This window comes from Anastrepha ludens, chromosome 5 (assembly GCF_028408465.1).
Source record: "Anastrepha ludens isolate Willacy chromosome 5, idAnaLude1.1, whole genome shotgun sequence".
NCBI classification, from domain to species: domain Eukaryota; kingdom Metazoa; phylum Arthropoda; class Insecta; order Diptera; family Tephritidae; genus Anastrepha; species Anastrepha ludens.
Window position 1 is genome coordinate 48,378,512 of NC_071501.1, and position 17,591 is coordinate 48,396,102.

The 17,591-nt window shown below is 40.0% G+C and overlaps 1 protein-coding gene across 3 annotated transcripts; it reads right to left on the bottom strand.

Annotated features, from left to right (window-relative positions):
* Window positions 1-100: 100 nt before the first annotated feature.
* On the bottom strand, window positions 101-15,993 carry LOC128865203 (transmembrane protein 184C). 3 transcript variants are annotated; one of them, XM_054105322.1, is made up of 7 exons: window positions 15,856-15,993; window positions 15,348-15,669; window positions 15,002-15,279; window positions 9,103-9,238; window positions 8,974-9,044; window positions 8,809-8,902; window positions 101-3,028 (listed from the first exon to the last, which is right to left on the bottom strand). In XM_054105322.1, exons 2-7 carry the CDS (start codon window positions 15,645-15,647, stop codon window positions 2,237-2,239), a joined length of 1,671 nt encoding a protein of 556 aa, XP_053961297.1. In that variant the 5' UTR covers window positions 15,648-15,669; window positions 15,856-15,993; the 3' UTR covers window positions 101-2,236. The 3 variants fall into 3 exon arrangements, with proteins under 3 accessions (XP_053961297.1, XP_053961299.1, XP_053961298.1); XM_054105324.1 differs by having other exon boundaries at window positions 101-2,481; window positions 2,623-3,028; window positions 15,348-15,993; XM_054105323.1 differs by having other exon boundaries at window positions 101-2,484; window positions 2,623-3,028; window positions 15,348-15,993.
* Window positions 15,994-17,591: the final 1,598 nt, after the last annotated feature.

The following is a 17,591-nucleotide window of genomic DNA, read 5'->3' on the forward strand; positions in this document are numbered from 1 at the left end:
ATGACGCTTCCATGACTGTTTTTATAGCTCCAGCTGCTGCTTTTTCTGTTACAACAAGTAAAATAATATTAATATTATGTATATCACCAACATAAAAGTCTGATAAATCGAGTTAGTTGAGTCCATAGTATAGCTCGTTGTAAAGATTCTATGCTTTTCTAAATATTCACATACATTTTTATTTTAAATCGATTTTTTTTTATTCGCACATTTATAAACTGACAGAACTAGATAAATTCTTCATCCTATTTTAAATATTCTGTTGATCTCTAAGCATGTTGCTTTTTCGGAATAAAACTACTAATAATTAATATGTGGATATAGTGCACTTTCCAATTAACTACCTTAAAATGTCTTCGTTTCATTATTCGATCTTTAAATGTATAAATATTTATATTTTTGACATCATCGTTCTTTTTTTTTTTTGTGGCTTAAATTTACTCAAAATAAAACATAAATTTATAATGAAATTTGTGTTTTAAAATTCCATTCATTATAAATAATATTGGCAAATTATATTACTGTTCAATTATATTATTTTGCTTGCTGCTATTTTTCTAAGAACCGGAAAACAATAAAGTTCCGCGCCTTTTCTACAGTCATTAACGCGACAACGGATTTATATACCGGGTGCTTCAAAAAAATGTATACACACTTTGAACTTCCATAGAAAATTTATTTACCCGTCTACAAAGTTAAATTTCAGGAAAATAGAAAGCTGAAAGTCCAATGTAAATGAAACATAAATAACAAATGTTAATACTGTTCAAATTGGTGACCTGCAGCATCAATACATTTTTGAGTACGAGTCATCACAGATTCTGTACATCGTATCAAAACGTCCAATGAGATTTCTCTACACACTGCTTGAATCTCATTCCAAAGAATGTCTAGGTTACGTGGTTTACGTTTGTACACCTCATCTTTTACTGTGCCCCACAAGAAGAAATCCAGTGGTGTAAGGTCTGGAGAGCGTGCTGGAAACTCGATTGGCCCCCTGCGTCCTATCCACTGGCCCGCCAAATTTTGATCCAGGTAAGCAAAAATATATTGATGCTGCAGGTCACCAATTTGAACAGTATTAACATTTGTTATTTATGTTTCATTTACATTGGACTTTCAGCTTTCTATTTTCCTGAAATTTAACTTTGTAGACCGGTAAATAAATTTTCTATGGAAGTTCAAAGTGTGTATACATTTTTTTGAAGCACCCGGTATTATATAATTAATCACATGAATCGTACCCAAGTATTTATGAGCATTTTTGATATTTTTTCTTTTTTCTTTAAGGTGCCTATAGTTTAATTATGCGCTTTAAATAAACTTCATAATCGAATTTTTTGATTGATATTCAAGATTTCTATTCGTCATTCCGTCTTACACATAAACTTCCCAATTAATTCACGTGGTCAACTACAAAAAGTCTATAGTTAATTTTAATAAAACGTAAGTTCGCTTTAGAAACAGCTTCTTCTAAGTAAATAATTTGAACCCCAGTCTTTTTTGCTTAATAAGAAAATAACACTTTTTTCTACTTCCGTATGAAAAGGCCACATGATTACGTTATTAATGCCTCAAATCTCTTCCAGATAAAAAATATGAACTATTTCAGCTCTTCAAACGAAAAATCGAAAATAATTAGGCAAAAAGCAAAATCGATATAAAATAAGCAAAAACATCACTTTGCCGATAATATACAACTCATAAATGCACGAAATAACAAGAACTCCTAAATTACGTAAGTAACAAAGAAATAATACAATGAAATAAAATAATAAGAAAAATAAACATATTGCTCTTAGTACCACGGCTGTTGAGTTATCTATGTGATGTGCCCGCTGTTAGTAGGTCTCTGTGGTGATCGTCTCGTTGCGATGTAGTCTGGTGACATTTCATTGTGGCTACGCTGCTCACCAACAACAAAGTCATCAACATATGCGCTAGCAGCAAAATTGCCTCCCCCAAAGTCACCCGTGCGCCGAATGTCACTAACGTTACCATCGCTTAATGTTATGTTGTTGTAATCATTGTCGTCGTCGTCGTCGCTGTCATTATCGTTATCATCTTCAGAATGGGACGTGCTTAGCCAATCAGGGGAACTGCTATTGCCGCTGCCACCTGTCGATAATTTAAGACTACTAGAAATACCAATCGACGCCGAAACTGACACTGATGTCAAATCGACTGCCGATGGATTATAATTTTGACTATTGCTACTACTTCCTATATTACGATGTCATCTGCCAGTCCCAATTAACGAAACAAAATCGTCATCTGTGTCGGGAATGCTGCTGGAATGTACACCTACGTTGCGTGCTTGTAAAAAGCTATTGCCACCAGGTATGGGGGCGCCATACACTTGCTGAGGTGAGCGTTCGCGAGCGTTTACCTCTCGTTTCTGTATATTTATTCCGAAATTGGAATGCGTTCCAGCGGCTTCTGCGTTAACGGCACAGGATGTTTTGTAGGCTGAATGCATGTCTGCTATGTGGATGTGAGATGTAGAATCAGTGGTTAGTGCGATTTCGCCAACAGGCAATGCAAGATTATCTGTAGCTCCGTAGCGATTGGCTTTAGCCAATGGTTTACTAGCGAAATTCGAATTATGTCTTTTTCTATTACCTGTTTGTCCAACAACGCCGCCCTTGCTACTAACTATCATCACATCGCCGACCATTGAACTCGCTGTCGGCATGTCACTGATTATAGCCTCCGGATTGTTGTCACTATCTTGTCGTTTGCTGATTAAATATTCCGTCTCACCACTGGATCGGCGGGTACCGCGCGATAAAGGTTGATAGTTGCTGCGACCTTGAAAATGTCGGCTAATAGAGCTGCTTACTACCCCCAAATGCTCGGTAACATCTTGTTGCATATCCGAGATGTCCATCATGGAGAGGAAAGCACGGCACCAATTATGATTGGGATTATTCCAATATTGAGGAGAATTGATATGGAACGGATGATGCGGGAAACTATAAATGTGTGCCACGGCTGCGATGAACATCTCAATACAAATGAGAAAGTTCTGAAACAAAAAAAAAAAAATAACTTAGTTTCATATATGTATATTAGGGCGTGTCAATTGGGGCATAACCGACTTTGTTTCGGTGACTGAAGTATTCTACAGGCAACTCTGAAAAAAAACCGGACATGAAAGCACAGTTTTAAAATGAATTTCGAGCCGTCTTAATTTTTAATTTTTTTGAAATTTTTTTAGAAGAAAATCGAATCATATCCATGGTTTCTGAGTATGAGAAATTGTTTTTGATATTTATTTTGCTTAAAACTCTCCACTAAAGAGCTTGAAATTGCAAAGTTTACTTAATTGGCTATTTTTAAAAGAAAATCATCAATTTTCCCCATTTCTAAATAAAAAAAAAATATTTATTGCAGATATTTTATTTTAAGTGAAAAAAATATACTTATATGTAAAACCATACAAATATATAAAAAAAGTATGTAGGTGAAATGGTTGAAGTACCGGACTAGCATTCCTCAAGTGGCACTAAAGCGCCAATTGGCACCATTACGAGTTCTCCAATGAGCAGATATCTACAGCCAACCATGATGTAACGGAGATTGATGGGATTTAGGTTGGAGCACTGTCCCAGGCTGCCGAAGAAAGTTGCACCCAGTGACCTTAATAGTCTGGCTGTCTGAAATGTCCGCACAGCTTCTGAAATGTGTATTAAATGGTAAACCCGGCTTTTCTGCGTGAGTGTCAATTGTCCAAAGACCGAGAAGCAACAAGTTTAGAAATTGAATGGTGTGGAGTCCCCAAGACTATCTGAGTGTGTGAGACCTCTGAAATCAATTCAGTCGACCCCTTCCTACCAAGCTCATCAGTAGTTTCATTTCACTCTATGTGCCTATGTCTTGGAACACAGTTCAGAGAAATGTTAACTGCACACCCAAGATACTTGATCTCCTCCTTACAGGAGTTGCCCAATTTGGATCTACACCATGACGTCGTCAGAGCCTTGATCGCAGCTTGACCGCGTTCCCTAAGCATTCTGCATGCCTGCAGAATCGCAAAGACTTCTGCCTGAAACCCCTAACCTAAAAGTATTTTATAATAAACTAGCACTAGCACTAGCAGCAGAATGTTCCAGAAATAATTCTATTAACTATATTTATCACTGTAATATTACACTGCGTGGCAAACAAAACAAAAATAAAAAATTCCAATGTAGTTTCCTCAGGTTTAGTCCAGTAAAAAAATTTCGAATTCACTCCCAAAATTTGGACTCAGCTTCAAAGAACCAATTTTTCATATTTTGTTGCATTTAATTATCTGTAACTTTGTATTTACTTATTTGGTGAAGATTTTTTATATGGCATTTAGCTACTTACAACGCCATATAAAATGTTAATGCTATATAACTTAAGTAATGCCCGAGCAAACGGGTAAAACAACAAACATTTTAAAATTTTGAATTTTTTTTCATTTAAGCAGAAAGTTTTTTCTAATAGCGGCATTTCGTGCATGAAAAACCATCTGCCATTCGAAGGCGTCATAAAACTGTGGGCCTCGTGGAAAAACTCTAGATGCACACCACAAATATGAGGAGGAGCTCGGTCAAACGCCCAACAAAAAGTATAAACGCCAATTATCCGAGGTTTGCCTTTTATATAGCCTTTTAAATAACTACTTCGTTTACCAGTTTAAATATAATATTATTTTAAATAAACTACTTCAACGAGCTATAAGTTATTAAAATCCACTGAGGCCCGACGGAGACATTTGATAATTTTATTTCATCACAAAAAAATTTAACATACATACATTTTCTGAAGAAAACATGGGAAAACGAAGAGTATCATTTCTAATTTGTCGTAGTGATACGCTATTATGGACTAAACTGTACCACAAAATATTAGTTTGTGGAAAAAGAAATCCATTATTTTTGCGTAAAATTTTTGCACAAAGGCTTTGAAATTTTTTTATGGTCGATATTTAACTCCTGCCACTACTAACATGCCGGCCAATTTCGATTATTTATGTGATTTTATCGACATTATCAACATTTTCTTTAATATCAAAAATGGCTGAATGAAATCGACCTAACCAAAATTACACGTAATTAGCTGTTACAGTAGCGGAACCATAAACACCATTCACAATTTATAGTTTATTTTTAATAATATTTGACATAAAACTGTACTGTAAGACTGTACTAAATTAATAAAGCAAATATCAAAATCCCACTTAAACTACAGAAATAGAGCAAAACGAAAAATATGCTCAAGGGTTAATTTTTTTAGAGACAAAACTTTCAAATCGCCGATGCACCTACGATGCTTTTTCATCCTTACTACCAGAATAAATTGCCAGAAAAGAATTTTTTTGTTGTACAGTGTAATTACACGGCTCGAAATACAGCTAAAAATACCATTACATTTGTTGTTGTGTTGTCTAGCTATATATTAATGGGCTGTCATTTCGTTATCTATTTATATGATGCATTGGAAAAATCTAAAACAAGTGGGCCAATGGAGCTTAAGCGAAGGGGTTTGATCAAAATAAATATCAGAAATGAGTTTATCGTGTACAAAAATCATACCTATACATACATCTAAAACAAAAATGAGGATTCAATTGAAAAATAAGGAGACTAGAAATCTTTTTTAGAGTTATGCTCTTCCATGAACTTTTTCGTTCAGAATTATCAGTAGAATACTTCCGTCGCCCAAAACAAATTAGAGAAAACATTTGACTCGCCCTAATGTATATATGATACATATATATTTGTGCACAAATATTATATTTTATGCATATATCGGGTGTTTTTTAAAAACTTGAGAAATTAAAATGATACTACAAAACAGAAATATTTTGGAATGAAACTTTTTTATTAAATCTGGCATTTACCTTTTCATTATTATATTCGGCATACGTCCGCCTCGACCATGAGTTAGTTACATAGTCCATTCGATCAGTAAAATTTTTAACAAATTTTTCCAATAAATCTGGCCGTAAATCGCCAATGGTGGCTTGAATATAGCAATAAATCGATTGTTAAGTGAGCTCTAGGGCTCTTGTCGGAACCAAATGTCCTCGATATTTAGCTGATTAGTTTTGAAAACAAAAATTCAGTCTGCATGGTGCCGCCAGTGCTCTATAAGTTTTCACAATTTGGAAGCGTTGTTCTGATGACTTGCTAAACCTTACTAAACTAAAAAACACCCTTTACATATTTTCACTTTTCAAGTATCCTCTAAAACCAGAAATGTAATTTTCCAAACTAAAAAATAGACGTGTTAGCCCTCAAAATTATTTTGGAGCAATAAACGCGTTTTGTTGGATTTGTACTCCTCCCTTAATGCTTGTTCTGAACTAGAGGTTCCCTCGCTTACCAGATAATACCACTTTTGATAAGATTTCGGAGCTGCAGGCGATATTTGTTGAGTTCGCAATCGCTTAGTAGGCTTCCTGGAGGAATAATTTTTGTCTTCTTTCGACCAAGCTGAACAAAGGGCCACCGTTGATTTTGTAGGAAAGAGTGTAAGACTCCTGGCAGTGAAGAAGCGATTAAATTCGGAGAAGAAATCGTTTGCTTTCGAACACAAGTCATCACTGCTAAGGCCGGATATCATTATCGAACAATCATCGGCTTATGACTCTCTCTGGAGATTGGAGGAGCTTGAAGATATAGAAGAGGGGAGGACACCACTCTGCGGCGTCCCTTTTTGGATTTGAGTGTTAGGTCTCGTAATACCATATAATCACATTTAAGCCGATTGAGCGACTAACGGAGTTCCGAAAACAGGCGGAAAGGGAACTGAAACGGCAAACCCCTTGCATGCCAAATGGGGGATTGCTGAGCGAGTAGTTGCTCTTTGCTTTGGCACAACCGCAAGTAACACCGGAAAGAAACATGGCGCTTGCATTAACTTGAAGAGGTAACTTGAGAGAAACTTATTGTAATTGTCTGGTAGGCATCACATATTTGAGACCGTTTTTAGAGAAGTGTTTGATTCGACGCTAGGGGTCAGTTTAAAAGATTTAGGGAGTATTTGACAGAAAAAACACTCAATAAAGTTATCATCCGGTGTAGAATAAATGTAAATAAAGCATAATTTAGCAGACATAAGTGAAGCCGTTACTGAGTTTGTTACATGTCATTTAAAAAGGAAACAGGCTGACACAGAGTTAACTGCATTGTTTCCAACTGTGCGTGCTCCAGGGGCGTTTCATCGCCTCAGATGGATGCCTAATGCCTTATATTGTATGGAAATCTTCCTTTTTCGGCCTAGATGGTCTAGAGATAGCTTCGATCAGAGCTAATAAAATCAAGACGCACGCCACCATTAGGAGGAGGAGCTCGGCTAAACACCCAATAAAAGGTATAAGAGCCAATTATATATAAACGTTAAAAGTATGGTTTGAGGTTCTACTTGTAATCCAAGAACCATATCATGACTTTTAAAGATCGATATGTGATTATAATAGCATTGATAATAAATTGGAATTTTTCACCTGTAGGAACTGCGTTTTCTATTTTCGACCCCTGCAGTACCCTTTTCAATTAAAAGGAATGCTTTTAAAATTAAATGTGATTTTGTAAGAAAAGAACCTGCAAGTTGGTTTAAAAATCCAGAATTTAGACAGGCTCTTGACCAGTTGAAAAATTTGCCTATAATAAATGACAACTGAACAATGCATCGAATTGATTACTAAATATAACGTTTAATAACTGTTTCCAAACTGGATAAAGGAGTAAACGAATGGGTCTGGTGGTGAACGAGGACAAAACGAAGTATAGGGTTTTCAGTAAGAGCGCTTCAACTTTTGAACTTTTTTGAAAAAAACACAAACGGTTTGACTTTTTTAACTAATTTTTTTTTTATTATCGAGTTTGAACATATACATTTAAGTATGAAATTCGATTTCTTTTGCATGACCACCGCGTGCACGTTTTACGAAGTCCAATCGTTGAACCCAATTTTCGACCACTCTTTTGCATAAATCGGCCGAAATTCCAGCAATTTCGCGTTCAATATTGGCTCTGAGCTCACAAATCGTCGCCGGCTTGTTACTGTAGACCAATGACTTCACATAACCCCAAAACGGGACGGCTTGTTAAATGGACCGTAAAATGGCCGTAATGCTCTTAAAGTAGCAGCAACAGAACGTTTATTTTCATAAAAAATTTGCACGATTTGCAATCGTTGCTCAAGTGTGTAGCGTTCCATGATATACTAATGAAGTTTACAAATGACAAGCGAAAAAAAAAAAAAATATTGCGTCGTTCGCCCTCCCTATCTGAAAAAAGTTGAAGCGCACCTATTGAATAACCCTATACCTCCTGTCATCAAACAAAGGCGGCGCACTCGCTTATCGGCACCCACGTCACTGCTAACAGTTATGATTTCGAGGTTGTAAGAGACTTCGTTTATCTAGGAACCAGCATTAACACCGATAAAAAATGTCAACCTTGAAATCCAACGGCACCAGCTGGTAGTAGCAGAAGAAGGGGAAGGCCTCCTCTGCGTTGTGGAGGCCTCCTTCTCCAAATTGAATACCAGGTCCAACTATAGTCGAGCACCATCCAGATGCCCCCATAAGTACAAAAAAACCGATAGCGATATTTAGAAGAAGAAGATCGAGCATGGGTGTACGAAAATATGGGTGTACACTTGAAATTGCGATATGGTGGTTTCGCTCTTGTAATATGGTAAAAATTATTCAAAAATAGTTATTATTCATTATTATAGATATTAGGACTAATTTAGATTCACTAAACTTAAAAAACAGGGAAATATTTACATGTATAAGTACAGTAATTTAGTAGTTTTAAATACCTGCAGCATTGACGCCAAGTTCGTATCGTCTCCAAGTGTGAATAATTTTTGCAAAACCTTATAGTAGACTAGTAAAAACAATATTACACCTTGGCTGAAAAAACAAAATATTAAAAACCTTTATATTTTATTTGCAAAAATAAGGAAAGTAAAAAACAAACTTACAAAAATGAGAAGAATACCACTGCTTTAATGCAAAGAAACTTTGGTATCGGTTTCATTGGCTTAAGGTCTTCCTATAAAAAAAGTAAAAAATATTTCAGAATACGTTTTAAATTCATGTTAATTACTTACCTTATTAGCTTTGTAGAAGAGCACCAAGCAGTACATGGCAACAAACTGTGAAATGTTGTTGATCACAATGATGTAAGGAAATGCCACGTTTCCCGCAAATGTTCCTTCTCCATAGACGCCACATAGTTCGCAAATACTTTTGAGGATAAAAATATATGGAAATAAAATTAACAGAAAAAAAAACAATTAATACATTTTGTTACATATTCCAAAATTTAAGTTTCTGATTACTTCTTTACATGAGAATATATTTATAAAGGATGATTTGAAATAAAGTTTCTATGTATTTTGCTTAACTATGCCTGTATTTTCACAAACAGAATCATATAAAATTGTAAATATTGATGCAAACTTATCTAGTTTTCTTAATATTCTGTCAAGCATCCTTTAGCTTTAAAAACGACTTTTATGCATTTCGGCATTGAATTTATGAAAATTTTGCAGTTTTCCTCTACAATTTCGTTATAGGAAACTTTTTTTCTGATTCAGAACAGGTTAAGTTTTGGTTCTCCTTTTTCTTACTTGCCTACAAATAGTTTTTTACTCGAAAGAGAAAAAATTAAAAAAATAACTTAAATGATTCGGCTCTTTAAAAATCAAATAACGATGACTGAGCGCAAAATAGGCTTGAAAGGTAAGGCAATTTATCCGTAAGTACGAGGGTCGTTTGAAAAGTCTGTGTAAAGTTAGAGAAAGGGCACTATTGGCGCGTATCGGGGTTATTTTTAGTTAGTAGCATCTCTTGAAAGAATACACAACAAGTTTCAGCCAGATCGGTCAATTTGTTTGTGTTTGCCATTCGCTTGAATCGAGAAAGTGATTTCCCTTTCTATCACGACAACGCACCAGCTCACGCCTCACCAGTTGTGGTCGTAAAATTCATGATTCATGGAAATAGGGTTCCAACTCAATAACCACTCTATCGGAAAATTTATATTTTTTGCAAATAGCGTCGTACATACGTCAGCCATATTTGGCACTTGTGAACTAAACAAGTGCAATATCCAAACAGACAAACAATGGTAAAATGGACAAGTAAAGGTCAAATAAAAAGTTCCATCACTCAAAATCACTTTTTTTGTATTCGTAAAAACTGATTCGTGTAAAAAATTTGATTAGTGAACCGTGTTATTTTAAAATCAAGTAATAAATAAACCGTGTGAAAAGAGTGTTGGGTGTACATTCCCATGGCAGCCGGTTCTACGTACCGGAATGACTCGGGTTTTTCCCGACCAAGGGCTGCCGCCCCAGTATACTAGCCCTGTCTAGTGAAACCCATATCATCCCACCCCTTACGTCACAAGAGCAAACTCCCGCAGCAATCCTGCTCCAAATACTTCTCCTCAGAGCTGGAATCGAATCCAACCCTGGGCCAGAAGTATTCTACTGCTGCGCCTGCCACAAACGGCTTCACCCGAACTCCACCTCGGTTAGGTGCAACAAGTGCAACGGGTGGAGCCACCTTAAGACCTGCTCGGGTCTTAAGTCACATAGGGAGTGGTCCACACGGTATGTGGCCACGTGTTGCTCCCGCCAGCAGGCGTCTGATGCCTCCACGGCTAACACACCCCCTGATAGGCCGGCACTACCAACCGCCACAACTACCAATACCTCCACGGTGAGGAGCCTATCGGAGCAACACAACTCCCCTTCAACCCCTCCCCTTCCTTCCAGCTCCAACCCCAGTGCGGGGACAAACCAGCAGCTCCTGGTCCCCCGCACAGTCTGTTCCGTGTGTCAGGCCGTAATACCTCGGAATCTGGTAACAGTCCAATGCAATTCATGCAATGGCTGGTGCCATTTTCGGAGATGTTCCGGCCTGCGCACCACCCGTGAGTGGACAACTGCCTACGTTGCCCCCTGCTGCAGAGCTCTGCACCCACTACCGCCCTCGGAGGCGCGGCCCCCCACCACCATCAGGCCGCAACAGCCACAGTGGATTGCGCAGCAGGCCCAACGCAGACAACACCACGCGTCCCTCACCCCCCGGATTACACTGACCTCGCCGAGAAGCTTCAAGCTTCTCCAATTCAACTGGAACGGACTTACGAGTAAGGTCGACGAGATATTCGACTTTATGAGCCGGCACAGTATCAAGATAGCTGCGGTCCAAGAAACAAAGCTGCACGCTAGGTCATCTCTGATCACCAGGGATGGCTATAACGTGCACAGACACGATCGCGAGCGAGACAATGGTGGTGGCCTGTGCAGTATCGTCTTATCGATGAAGGAATCGACCGCAGGGACAGCACCTTAGAATGTTAAGGCATAGCTGTCCGGTCAGGCGATTCCGAGCTCGAAATATTTAACGTATATATACCCCCTGTCACCTGCTGCCCGGCAGGATATCACCCTGATATAGGTGCGCTCATCAGAGGTGAAAACCGATTGGTTGTAGGTGACTTTAATGCGCATCACGATCTTTGGCATTCAAGCCTGCCAAATGATCGTAGGGGACAGCAACTGGCAGAGCAGATAGACGACTCGACATTCAGCACAGTGAACGACGACGCCCCCACCAGGGTAGTGGGCAATTGCAGCAGCTCGCCTGACCTAACAATTGCTAGCGCTGATCTGATAAATAGCATAACGTGGCGACCTATGCTATCGCTTGCATCAGACCACTTGCCCATTATCGTCTCGATCGAGAGACCTGCCGACTTCGTTTCCGCGAATCACCGGTCCTATTTTAACTTTAAAAAAGCTAATTGGGCCGGCTTCACGGAATTCACTGAGGACACCTTCGCCGCTCTTCCCATCCCCACTGATGTGCGCGTAGGCGAACGCGCATTCCGCAAGGTGCTCACAGCTGCTGCGGCTCGCTTCATTCCAGCTGGAAGTTATAAGGACATTCGTCCTCATTTCCCAGCCGAAGCAGCTAGTTTAGCAAACGAGCGTGACCACCTACGCCAGGCCGATCCCGGGGATCCCCGCATAAGGGATCTCAATTTGGAGATCCGGCAACTGGTAAACCAGCATAAGTGGACCAAATGGGTTGAGCACCTGAAGACCTGCAACCTCACCTCTGGGGTGAGTAAGCTCTGGTCCACCGTTAGGTCTCTGTCAAACCCGACGAAGCACAACGACAAGGTGGCTATCACCTTCAACGGCTGCACTTCGTCGGACCCGAAGAGATGCGCGAGCTATTTTAGCCGGCTTTTTATATTGCATCCTCCGGGCGACAGAACCAAGCGTCGTGCTACCAGAAGGCTGCACAAACTGACGAACAACAGTGCGCCACTTACTTTCTCCGGTGACAAGGTTCAGGGGGCCATCAACCATTCGAAATCATCGAAAGCCATTGGCCCTGACGGCTTAAACGCGCTGATGTTGAAGCATCTGCGACCCCTGGGAGTAGGATTTCTCACAAGGGTTTTCAATCTGTCCATGGCCACTCTCATCATCCCTGACAAATGGAAAGCAGGGAGAGTGGTCCCACTACTGAAACCTGGGAAACCCGCCAACCAAGGGGAGTCTTATCGGCCGATAACTCTCCTTTCCCCAGTAGTGAAGACACTTGAAGCCCTCCTACTCCCACTCTACACGAAACACCTGGCCCCAGCCCCACATCAGCACGGTTTCCGACGAGTGCACAGCACCGCCACTGCACTCACCGCCATAAACGCCCAGATAAATCGCGGGCTTAACCAAAACCGCCCCTGCGAGAGGACTGTCCTAGTAGCGTTGGACTTGAAAAAGGCTTTCGATACAGTCAGCCATTCCACGCTACTAGATGACATTTATCAGTCGACACTCCCGCCAGGGCTGAAGAGGTGGTCCGCGAACTACCTGAGCGGTCGGCACTCGTCAGTGATTTTTCGAGATCAAATGTCAAAGCAGAGGAAGATTAAGCAAGGCGTACCGCAGGGTGGTGTCCTTTCACCCTTGCTTTTTAACTTCTACATCTCGAAGCTCCCCCAACCACCAGCGGCAGTTTCCCTGATCTCATACGCTGACGATTGCACGATAATGGCGTCGGGCAATGACATCGATGGCCTGTGTTCCAAAGTGAACAACTACCTCACCGACCTTTCTCGCTTTTTCACTGCGAGGAATCTCCAACTTTCCCCCACCAAGTCCACGGCGACCCTCTTCACCACCTGGACAAAGGAGGTCAAGCTGTCCCTTAAGGTAAAAGTCGACGACACACCAATTCCGACTGTGAATAACCCCAAAATTTTGGGTGTAACCTTTGACAGCTTGCTCTACTTCTCTGCGCATACAACCGCAATTGCCACTAAAGTCCAAAATCGCAACAAGGTCCTCAAATCGCTGGCCGGCAGCACTTGGGGCAAAGACAAAGAACTGTTGCTTTCGACATTTAAGGCAATTGGCCGGCCGGTTCTCAACTATGCTGCGCCTGTCTGGTCGCCTGGAACTAGTGATTCGCAGTGGACTAAGCTACAGACCTGTCAAAATACCGCCATTCGGACAGCGACCGGGTGCCTCCTGATGTCACCTATCCAACACCTTCATAACGAGGCACAAATGCTCCCAGTTGCGGAGCACAACAAATTGCTCAGCAAGCAGTTCCTGCTCGGATGTTACCGTAGGTCTCATCCCTGCAGAGACCTGCTTGAGCCCGAGCCGCATCCCAGGCACGTCAGGAGACACCTCCTTGACTACGCTGGCGATATCCAGGACAAGGCCGACCGTACCTACTGGACCGGACAGTATTTAGACAGTCTATAAACGACATTCTCCGGGAGACCGTTACCACCTTCTTGAACTCCCGTCCTGTGAATGCCGTAATCGGAGTCCAACCACCACCTATCGCAGATGAAGAGCTCCAGCTTCCCCGCGAGACCCGTGTAACACTGGCACAACTACGCTCTGGATACTGTAGCAGGTTAAACTCCTACATATCCAGAATCGACCCCGACATACCAAACACATGTCCGGCATGTGAAGGTACCCCGCACGACACTAACCACCTCTTCACATGCCCCCTCAAACCGACTCATCTAACCCCCCTCTCCCTTTGGACCCAACCTGTCGAAACATCATGTTTCCTGGGCCTACCCTTAGATGAGCTAGACGAAGACGAACGATGATATGACTACACTGACAGGGCTACCTATGCTGTTAACAACAACAACAACAACAACAACAACAACAACAACAACAACAGTGTTGGGTGTATATAATTAGCGCTTTCACCCTTTTTGGGTGTTTCGCTGAGCTCCTCCTCCTATTTGTGGCGTGCGTCTTGATGTTTCATGGCACAAATACACTCGGAGGTTTGCCATTGCTTGCCGAGGGGCGACCGCTATTAGAAAACAAAATTTCTTCATTCTGGTCTTTCACCGAGGTTCGAACCTACGTTCTCTCTGAATTCTGAATGGTAGTCACGCACCAACTCATTCGGCAAGCATCTACTTGATTAACCTAGATTTTTCTGCAATTTTTCAGAAAATTGGGACTGTTACGTTGAATGAACAATGAAATATTCGCGCAATTAATTGAAATTCAAAAGAATATTGCATACAAATTTTCATGCTGTTAAATCTTTTCATATGAATCAAAATTAATTGTTAGCTAAAAGTATCTACATTCACATATGCAATGATTAGAAATAAATAAAGAAAAATGAATCTACCCGTTCACATATGGCAGACACATTAACTGAAAAATTTACAATCAGCTGTAAACTGATAAAGAGTTTACTTAGAAATTGGTTTAGTGGAATATTTTAACGTTTTTGGTTTGCTTAGATAGTTAGAGGAAATCCGTAAACTGTATTTATAATCTTAGATTAATTTATAAACCCGGATTTTGGGAGAGAAGTTTTGTATGGGTAATCTTGCTTTTTAATTGTCGATTGGGAGTTAAGCGCGAAAAAGCAGATAATCTCGTTATTATAAAGCAAGAAGCACAGTAAGCAATGGCTTATACTTACACAGAAATGAATGTGGTGATAGGTCGGACCACTGTGTATTGAAGAATTCCGTGTTTACAATTGTGTATAAATTCACGACCCATAGGCCAAGGCCTCATGCAACAAAGCGGAAAGAAATGGTACACCTGTGGTTTATATTCCATGGTGGCTTCTAGATCCATTCCTAAATTGAGATAGCGCAATAGGTAGACCATAAAGTTGTAAATCACATAAGCTTCGTAACATTCACGCAGAGAGTCTACGTAAATAGAATGCTTAGGAAAAAATAGTCCAATCCACTGTAAATATATCACAAATATTCATAAAAATAAATCACTAGATATGCCTATTGGAATTGTATGCTTACCGCATTGAGGGCATAAATTGGTACCATCCATAAAATTCGTATAATATGCTTCTGCAAAATGGGTTTAGTGAAATGTATTACATGCTGTATGATGTGCCAAATTGATACTGGTACAGCGGACAAAACAAAAAGCCCTCCAATGAGTATAAGTTGATCTTTCCGCGTAAATCCATCCTTTACGGAATTGACAATAAGCAATGGTACGATGATAATTGCAAATATACCATAGGTGACGATCAAAAGTGGTCGTATCCAGATGCGCCACTCTTCACAAAAGCGTCGCCAATTTATGGGACACATTGAATCAGAAATTCACTGTTTACTACAATTTAGTCCAAAGATGCAGATATATACAGATTACTTCTATGCAGTAAAAAAGTTCGAGATTAAAATTTCTTAACTGAACCGCAATTGAGTTGGCAGCTGCCGATTGGGCATGATGGTCAACTTTAACAATTTTTAATTTCAGACACCAAATAACAAAACAGTACTTGCTTTGAAAGCATACTTATTTCACGGTCGCATTTGATGGTGTAAAATAATCTGTAATACTGATTATTCCTAACTTGAATTAATATTTTACTTAAATATTGTATCCACGCATATATGACCTACGAAAACAATACTATCATAAATGTGTGCAAAACCTAAGTTCAAGGCGAATTCATACAAGGGGTAGCAATAGTACGTAAACAAAATTGGCAAACATTTTGTTTATACAATTTGGTGTTTTGAATGTCAAAGTCAGCGATTGCACGGTGTACAAAAACTAAAGGTGGCGCCTTCCAAAAACCGCATATCTATTTTTTGCGACTTTGATAACCGGTTGATGTCATTGTTTCAAATAAAACAAAAAAGGAAAAGAAATTACTTGTTTGTGAATATTCAATGAATGGCTTGATCAAAATGAGATTTAAAGATTTGTTATTTTTAAAGTTAACAAATTAATGAAAATGAAGTGAAGCGTAGTTTAAATGTTTCAAATCAAATTTCTACCAAGCCATTCACTGAATTTTAACAAACATGTGATTTTTGCTCCTTTTCTTTGTTTTGTTACGGTGCCTGACGTCCCTTCTGTATTGAATTCGTCTTGAGCGAACATCGTATATTGTTGCATCGAACATGAAGAAAAATTTGTCCGGCCGATGACGAATTCAAAACTCTAATGACTTCAGGTGAAAACACCTATCAAAATGGGGAAATTGTTAAAAAAATTTTACTGTTTCAACGGGCTGGGTCCAGAGGGAGAGGGGTGTTCGGTGAGTAGGTTTAAGGGCATGCTGGACACTCATATAGTGAGTATGTCAGGGTCGATTCTGTATAAGTAGGAGTTTAACCTGTTACAATATTCAGAACGTGATTGAACCAAAGTTACGCGGGCTTCACGAGGCAGCTGAAACTCTTCGTCTACGAGGGGTGGTGGTTGGACTCCGATGACTCCATTCGAGGGTCGGAAACTTAGGAAGGAGGTGAGAGTTTTCCGATAAATGACGTTTAATGTCTGTCTGTAAACTGTCCAATCTAGTAGTTGTAGTTGTATTTGATCCTAGATCTCGTCAGCATAGTCGAAGAGATGTCTCCTGAATCGCTTGGGAAATGGCTCAGTCTCTATCAAGTGCCTGCATGTTACTGTGTTCCTTAACTGGAAACCGAAACACTAGTGTCAGACGGCCAAACGAGTGTAGCGTAATTCGGAACTGACCGGAAAACTGCTTTAAATGTCACTACCAACATGTCGTTGCCCCAAATGAGAATGAGAGCAAACTGTCGAACGGGGTTGTTTTTTGTTGAATTTTGAGGTTTTTACTGTCGGTATTGGTGTATCGTCCTTTAATTGTAGTTTGATCTCCTTCCTCCAGGTGGCAAAGAGGATCGCCAGTAGAAGTTGAAAAGCAATGGGGAAACTACACCACCGTGCTGCACTCTTTGCTTTGACCTCCTCTGTTTTGACCTTTAGTCTCGGATGATTGCTGACCACAAAAGTAGTTCGCGGACCACCTCTTCAGTCCTGGGCGGGAGGGCTGACTGTTGGACATTATCTAGTAGCATAAAATGGCTGTTCGACAGGTCCAACGCTACTAGGATAGGCTTCTTCTCTAACTTGCATGTTTATGGCAGTGAGTGCTGTGGTGGTACTGTGCACTCTACGGAACCCATTTTGATGTGTAGCTGGGGTTCAAAATTTTTTTTAGTTAAAAGTGGGAGTAGGAGGACCTCAAGTGCCGTCACCATTGAGGAAGGCAA